Source organism: Corvus brachyrhynchos, unplaced genomic scaffold (genome assembly GCF_000691975.1).
Source record: "Corvus brachyrhynchos isolate BGI_N302 unplaced genomic scaffold, ASM69197v1 scaffold166, whole genome shotgun sequence".
Taxonomy (NCBI): domain Eukaryota; kingdom Metazoa; phylum Chordata; class Aves; order Passeriformes; family Corvidae; genus Corvus; species Corvus brachyrhynchos.
This window is the reverse complement of record NW_008239671.1, coordinates 399796-407679: the sequence shown is the minus strand read 5'-3', so window position 1 is coordinate 407679 and position 7884 is coordinate 399796. Positions and strand designations below refer to the sequence as shown.

The 7884-nt window shown below is 60.7% G+C and overlaps 1 protein-coding gene across 6 annotated transcripts in view; it reads left to right on the top strand.

Annotated features, from left to right (window-relative positions):
• Positions 1-7884, top strand: part of LOC103621146 (protein O-GlcNAcase) — a 12793-nt gene that overhangs the window by 1179 nt on the left and 3730 nt on the right. For 3 of the 6 annotated variants that reach the window (XR_001864625.1, XM_017742399.1, XM_017742403.1), the window contains exons 2-11: positions 1716-1767; positions 2933-3030; positions 3584-3714; positions 4171-4342; positions 4625-4723; positions 4999-5283; positions 5385-5513; positions 6000-7177; positions 7261-7435; positions 7738-7794. Coding sequence is in view for 5 of the 6 variants with exons in the window: in XM_017742399.1 (XP_017597888.1) it covers positions 1739-1767; positions 2933-3030; positions 3584-3714; positions 4171-4342; positions 4625-4723; positions 4999-5283; positions 5385-5513; positions 6000-7177; positions 7261-7435; positions 7738-7794 (2353 nt within the window). In the remaining variant the exon portion in view is untranslated. Of the gene's footprint in view, positions 1-1715; positions 1768-2932; positions 3031-3583; positions 3715-4170; positions 4343-4624; positions 4724-4998; positions 5284-5384; positions 5514-5999; positions 7178-7260; positions 7436-7737; positions 7795-7884 lie in introns of those variants that run through there. The other 3 variants (XM_017742400.1, XM_017742401.1, XM_017742402.1) reach the window with 3 other exon arrangements.

Sequence of the window (7884 nt, the reverse complement as noted above, 5' to 3'; positions counted from 1 at the left end):
GGCCGCGAAGGGCCCCAGGCTGTGGGGGAGGCGGGAGTGGGGCTCTTGCACGGCACCCCATCTCTGCCGGGAGTCTGGAGCAGCACCCCTGGGATGCTCCCAGCTCTCCCCAGAGCCCCGCTGAGCCCCGCAGCCACACCAGCAGAGCTGACCTCCCCAGAGGGGCACAGGGACCCTCTGCTCGGGCTCCAGAGCTCTACACGAGGTTCTCGGCTGCCCTGGACTCAGGGGCAGCTTCCTGGTGTGCCCCACCTGCCCACCCTGCCCATGGGCAGCAGTGCAGGACCCGTGCCCAGAGCTGGCTCTGTGCTTCTCCCTCCCCACATCCCCAGCTCCTTTTGGAGCTGAGCCAGGCCTGGCAAAATCATGTGCCCTTCTCCTGGCAGCACAGTACCCCCCTGAGGGCCACTGCCCACTGCCTCACCTGAGAGGAAGCTGGGGCACCATGCAAATAAATGTAAAATAAACAGGAAATGCAGGGGTGGAGAAGCTGACATGAGTCAGACAAGAATCATCGATATAGCAGAGTTGACCTGGGAAAGAGGACAGGGATGCTGCTGGCAAAGCCATTCCAGGAGAACACTGCTGGCAGGGCGTGTGCAGGACTGAGTGTCCTCCTTGCCAGCCCACATCAGTTCACAGCAACATGTGCTGTGAAAGTGTCACTTGCAGGTGCCATACAGGGACTCTGGGGACCTCGCTGTGATCTCGAAATAGCAAATTATTTACCACAGAAGTAACTTTGAAATGTTTGCTGGGATTCTCAAGTGGCCACAAATTTGGCCCCGTGTATGGTGGGGGATGGATAGCAAGGTGACTATAAATTATTTCAAAGTATATGGAATAACCATGTAGGTGTTCAAGCAGGTAGAAGATCTGTCTGCAGAGAGAAGACAGATGGAGAGTGGGTGTTGCTGTGGTGCAACCCACCTCACCACTGCCCAGGGCTGGTGCTGGGGGTTGCAGGGTGGGCTCCTGCCAAAGGGAGCCAAGGGAATGAGGGCAGATGAGCTCTGGGACACTCAGGTGCTTTGGGAAATGCAGGTGCTTTCCTGGGTGACACTGGCCTTATGCCAGACACCGAGAGCTGATCCCTTCTCCCAGCTTAATGGAGTCAGTGCAGCCTGCGCCTGTGCACCGCCCAGTTTTGGGAATGCCGTCACTTCCCAAGTATCTGCTCCCCTTGGCCTTGGCTGCTGGAAGGTGCAGTGATTGACTCAAAAGTTGCCCGTGATGCAGAGAGAAAGCAGGAAGATGCCTTGATGGCCAATTGCCATCACCGTCCAAGATGTAATGGATTTTCCATGAGACTTCACGTTGCAGCTGCCAGATCTTGCAGAGACTTGAAGTGGCTGAAAGTTCTTCTCTTGCTAAATCTCCCATCTGTGCTGGGACACTGACGGGTTCCCCTTAACCTCTGCTTTGAGGAGCTGTCAAATCTGCATCTCTCCAAACCCATTTATCTGCCTGTCCCCAAGGGAAAGGGCTTGTGTTCCACTGGATATCCTTTCTCCCTGGCCTTGCAGACAACTCTGCACCTCCCAGGGCTTCCTACACACAGAAATATGAAGGGTTCTTCCTTGGAAGTGGTCCCAGTGGCGGAATGGGTGCTGCATGTCCAGCAGAGCATCTCTGCATTCAGGGATAGCACAGACAGAGACTGTTTTAAGGCACTAACAACTACATTTTGCCCTTTTTTCCCCTCCCTTTTACAGGTTTCTATGGGAGACCGTGGTCAATGGATCAGAGAAAACTTCTTTTTCAATGGCAAGTACCCCGAATTTTCCTCTCTGAAGGGGCGGTGGCATCGAAAGGGGCTCATGCTTCTTCAGTGTCCCCCTGTCCCAGCGCTCGGGAAGGATCCGCGCTTGGCCGGGCCGTGGGTGCCGCGGGACAGACGGACGGACGGACGCGGGGCCGCCCCGTGCCAGCAGATGGTGCTGGGGCTCCACTCATCCTGGTGCAGCCCCGTGTGGGTACGCTGGCCGCGTCCCCGCTGCCACCAGCAGCGAGCGAAGACACCAGGCGGGCAATTCCAGCCTGCCCGGGCTCGCTGGAGCTGGGCTGAACCCTGTGGGAACGAGGGCATCACTCCATCCTGAGCACAGGTGGCTGCTGTGTCCTGAGGCTGCCAGCCCTGCCTGGTGTGGGTGGCCCTGCTGTGTCCCCGTGAGTCCCCATGCCTGTCTGTGCGTCACCCCATGTCCCAGTGATGGAAGGATGTGCGCAGGATCCGTCACTGGGATGGGAGTTGATCCATGCAGCTCCTCTCCAAGCAGCGCATGCACAGGCCATCCCTGCACAGGGATGAGCTGCACTGACAGGACCTGCCACCAATGAACTGGGGCTTTGCAGGGCCTCCCGTGGGCAGTGCAGTGGTGACAGTGTGGGCAGTGCCCTGGTGACTGCATGGGCAGTGCAGTGGTGACAGTGTGGGCAGTCACAAGTGTAATTAAGGACCAGAGTGCAGGGACCAGAAATGTGGGTACAGAAAAATGGAAGGAAAACAAGCTGTGATGTTTTAAAGTAACTCAGGAATGAGAAGGTCTAATGGGGGCCTTGTCTGGTGCTGGAGTGGGATGTGTTCACATGGTGGCACATGAGAGTGACATGTCCATCGGTGTTTTTCTTATCTGGAAAAAAACAAGACAAGGGACTTTTATCACGAGATACCTGAAGTGCTTCCTACTCTGTTGACCATGGGAAAATGTAAAATAGTTTCTGCTGAGGAGGATAAATAAAACCAAATGAATATATCAGATGGCTTCCATACAGGAGTGCCAAAAGAGGGAGGTGTCTGCCCTCCCGGGGGGCACGTCCTGCTGCTCTCTGACACAAACCTTAGAGCTCAGCTGGCTGAGATTTCTGTCTCCATGTGGCCGTGCAAAGAGCCCGTGTGGAACCTGGGTGACCCCTTGTTCTCCCTGCACAGGCTGCAACGCCAGGGGCTGAACTGCTACATGTACGCGCCCAAGGATGAGCTGAAGCACCGGCTGCTCTGGAGAGAGCCCTACACAGAGCATGAGGCAGGTAGCGGCTCTGCTGGGCCCCACGGGGGGCTGCAAGCATCCCGGGTCCCTGAGAGGGTAGCATGGGCTGTGCCTCAGCTATTTCCATCCTGCCAGGACCCTGCCCATTGCATGGAGGCCCCCAGATCTTGCCAAGCGCAAGAAGATTCCCAGACCGTGCCCATCATATGGAATTGCCTAAGGAACCACCCAGCATGGGGAACTCCCCATGTGGGTCTCTGGCAATGTGATCTCTGGCCCGTACACCCTTGTCAAAAGTCCTCTGTGTCCTGAGGGAGTGGAAATGGTCTTCCTGGAGCCTCTCCCCTCCCAACGACCTCAGCTTCTTCCTTTCAGACTGCTGGGGTTCTCCCTCCATCCCTTGTCTTGTTCCATCCCCTGTCCTGCTCTACCCCATCCCCCTTCACACCTTGTCCCCCTTCACACCTTGTCCCCCTTCACACCTTATCCTGCTCCATCCTTTGTCCCCCTCCATCCCTTGTCCCCCTCCATCCCTTGTCCTCCTCCATCCCGTGCCTCCCAGTTCTCACAGACCCCCTGTGCTCTGTCCCCAGCCCGCATGCAGTCTCTCATCGAAGCTGCCCAAGAGCAGGGTGTGGAGTTTATTTTCGCCATTTCTGCTGGCCAGGACATGGTGTTTTCCAGCGCCGGGGATCGGCTCCTGCTGCAGCAAAAACTCAGGCAGGTACCGTGGGCCATTCCTTCATCCCACTGCTCCCAGGCAAGGGGCACATGTGTGGTTCCTGTGCCCACCCCATGGGCTGGTGTGGGGGTGTAAACCTCTCCTGCTGCTGCACAGAGGGAGCAGCTCTCGGGTGCCCGGTGGCCAATGTGCTGTCCCTGTCATGGTGACAGAGAGCTGAAGGCTCCATGGATGCCTGACGGGGGCAGGAGATGGACCAGCCAAGCCCCAGAACTTGCTGAGCAGCACTGAGGCCTGGCACAGGCTGGAGCTGAGCCCTGGGTCCCCAGGGAGGGCAAAGAGCCACTGGCATGGTGGGGTTGCTCCATGGGCAGCTGCTACTCCCATGGCACAGCCCAGGCAGGAACTGCCCCATCTGTGCTGTGCCCAGATGCCTCTCTCCAGCCCCTTGGGGCTCTCTGGTGCCCAGGGATCCCAGCAGCCCCTCTGTGCCCACAGGTGGCTGCCATGGGGTGCTGCTCCTTCGCGCTGCTCTTTGACGACATCGACCCCTGCATGTGCCAAGCTGACAGAGATGTCTTCCCCTCCCTGGCACAGGCTCAGGCCTCTGTGGCCAACGAGGTCTACCAGGAGCTGGGCCAACCCTCCATCTTCCTCTTCTGTCCTACAGGTACTGCCCGCAGCGCTGCAATCCCAGCCCCCCAAACCAGGGAGTCCCCTCACACTGGGATGCCCTTTGGCTGCACCCAGCCCCTGTCCCTGCTGAGAGCTGAGTGCCCTGGCCGCCCCCACAGCTCTCCCTGGACTCCTCACGCTCCTGGGGGAGCTATGGACATTTTGGGACTAAGACAGGACCAGGCTGCAGCAGGGCCCCAGCCCCTGTCCATGATCCCGGCAGCCTTTCCTCTCCTGTTCCCCCAGCCCTCAGGGGATGCTCTGTGCTCTCTCCCAGAATACTGCAGCTCGCTCTGCTCTCCCAGCCCCAGCCAGTCCTGCTACCTGCAGACCATCGGCCAAGAGCTGCTCCCAGGGATCGGTGTCATCTGGACAGGTGAGCACCAGGACCAGCTCTGGGTGCGTGGCCACGTGCAGTGTCTGCAAACCCTGTGGCCACGGGCTGTCCTGGGAGAGCCACCAGCAAGTGACCCCACTGTGGTGCCTCATATTGGGGTGTGCAGCCCCAGCCAGGCAGGAGTTTGAGCTGAGGGTCTGCTCTCCTGGCTTGGGAGTGTGGGTGGGGAGACCCAACCCACATCTCTGCCCGTGTCCCTGCTGTGTGTCCGATGGACCCTGTGCCCCACGTGTGTTCCCGCCCTGATGCTGCAGGCCCAAAGGTGGTGTCACAGGAGCTCTCAGCAGTGCTGCTGGAGGAGGTGGAGGCTGTCCTGAGGCGCTGTCCCGTCATCTGGGACAACCTCTACGCCAACGACTATGACTGCAGACGTGTCTTCCTGGGCCCTTACATGGGGCGTGCTCCTGGCCTCATGTCCAGGCTCCATGGGCTGCTCCTCAACCCCAACTGTGAGCTCCAGGCCAACTTCGTCCCCATACACACACTGGGCACCTGGTTTCGGAGCGAGCTGGGGAGCTGTGCCCACCCTGACCACGCAGGTACCTGGCCCCAGTGCCCATTGCTGCCCATCCTTGCCCAGCCCTGAAGCTTTCCTGCATGGAACCAGGGCTGCCCAGGCTGATGAGCTGCAGTTCCTTAGGAATGGAGGCAGTGGCAGCCCTGTGGCACAGCCAAGGTGCTCAGGATAGGAGCTACAGCCCCCAGGAAGCCTTGGAGCTGGCGCTGTGTGACTGGGTGGCCGAGATAAACCAGCAGGCCTTGGAGCCAGGTAGGCAATGGATCTGTACATGCAGCATCCCTCAATCCCTGGAGCGCTGGATTGGCTCTGCCAGGAGCTTGGTGGGCACGGGGTGAGGGAGCCCCAGCCTTGCCCATCTGGAGGGTCTCTGGGGCTGGTGTGGCAGCAGGGCCGTGCATGCCGTGGTGGGCAGGTGTGAGTGTCCACCCTGCCGTGCTGCCCCATGGGTGCTCCTGCCATGGCCACAACCTGGAGAGGGTTTTCTTGGCTGGCAGCACTGAAGCCTGCACCAGCTCTGGAAGAGGGGGTCAGCCAGGGGTGAGCTTGGTGTTTTGCAGTGTTTGCCTCTGCAAAGCCACAGCCTCACCAGCTCCAGGGGCCTGAACTCGAGCCCAGGGTTCTGGCAACTCATCTCCTGCCAGCTCGGGGATGGAGCTCCCCAGCACAGTCCTGCTCCATGGGCAGAAGTTTCCATGCAGCTGCCAAAGGGGCTTCCCTCTTGTTCCATTCTGCCAGGAGGAAGGACCCCAGGACACCCCAGTGTCAGCCTCAAGGGAGGACCAAGGCTGCAGCCTGGCACAGAGCGAGGACAGGAGGTCACTCCCGACCCTCAGCCCCACGACTCTGCTCCCGGTGGGGCAGATCAGCACAGCCCCAAGCCCTGTGGAGTGGCACCAGAGGAGGGGTGCAAGGAGGTGACCTCGGAGCCTGAGAAGGACAGCGGGAGCAGGACACCCACTGGCGGTCAGCAGGGCCCTACAAGGGCTGGGGACCAGCTCGCCACGGAGAGTGGGGAGAGCTGTGAGCCCTCCTCTGCTCTGCCCAGTGTGGCTGGGAGTGCCCAGTCTGCAGGAATCCCAATGGCCACTGAGACCCCCCCCAGTCCAGGCCCCACCACGAGCTCCAGCAACGGGGCCACCACCAGTCAGAACATTTCCTCGCCCACCAGTGATGCCAGGACAGGGAGTGCCAGCCCCGTCCAGTCTCTGAGCAGCACCCAGCCTGAGGCCATCAGGACTGATGTGCCCCAGACACCCCCAGGGCCTGAGGCTGGTGACAGCCCTGCCCTCCCAGCCCCACTGACTGATGAGGTTTGTGCTAGCCCTGGTCCCATGGCACCAGTGACCCCAGAGGAGGCTGGGTCTGGCCCCATGGCACCACTGACCCCAGAGGAGGCCAGGACCAGCCCCACATCACAGATGACCCCAGAGAAGGCCAGGACCAGCCCCATGGCACCAGTGACCCCAGAGGAGGCCAGGACCAGCCCCATGGCACCACTGACACCAGAGGAGGCTGGATCCAGCCCCATGGCACCAGTGAGTCCAGAGGAGGCTGGGTCTGGCCCTGTGACGCCCAAGGAGACCAGGACCAGCCCCACATCACAAGTGACCCCAGAGAAGGCCAGGATCAGCCCCGTGGCATTGGTGACCCCAGAGGAGGCTGGGTCTGGCCCCACGGCACTGATGACCCCAAAGGAGGCCAGATCCAGCCCCACAGCACCACTGACCCCAGAGGAAGCCGTGTCCAGCCCTACAGCACCACTGACCCTGGAGGAGGTGCGGATGCTGGTGGAGCTCTTCTACCTGCCCTACCACCATGGAGCTCTGGCACAGGATCTCCTGGAGCACTTTCGGTGGCTGCGGGCAAACAGCCTCAGCGTGGGGGTCCCGGCCACGGCACCCGATGCCTGCGGGGTAAGGCTGGTCCTGGTGCTGCTGCAGCAGGGTGGCTGCCATGGTGTGTGTCCCTAGGTGGCTCACACCTGGTGTGTCTCCAGGGCACGCAGTGGCGAGGCCGGGCTCAGTCCTTCCAGCTGCTCTGCGCGCGAACGTGCCGCCTGCACAGCCGCTTCGTCAGCACCGCCGGCCGGGCGCTGCTCTACGACCTGCACCCCTACCTCTGGGACATCCGCAACATGCTGCTGGCCGCCAGTGCCTTTGTCCTCTGGCTGGGTACGTGGCTGATGCCAGCCCTGCCAGCCCCTGCCAGTCCCCGTCACACCTATCCAAACCCAGCTGAGTCGGAGTGCAGGACTCTGTGGCACTGGGGCACATCCAGGGCACCCTGATGCTTGTTCTCTGGGGATCCACTGCTTCCCCACTAAGGAGGTGAAGGTTTCTGGGACCCACCCCAGAGATCTGGGGTTCCAGTGTCCAGCTGGGGGTGCCAGGGTCCCTTCTGGGAGTACACCTCCCCTTGACCCCTTTTCTGCGGCTGATTTGTGTCCTGTGCTCACCCCTTCACCTCTTTGCAGATGGTCACCTGCTCTGTGACCCCGACCCCAAGGGCACCTGGGGGAACTGCTTTGGCTGTAAGTATGGACACTGCCCTAGCTCACCCCTTACCAGCCCCAGCCCTACAGCAGCAGCCAGCACTTGCCCTCAGGCTGCACTTCCCCACC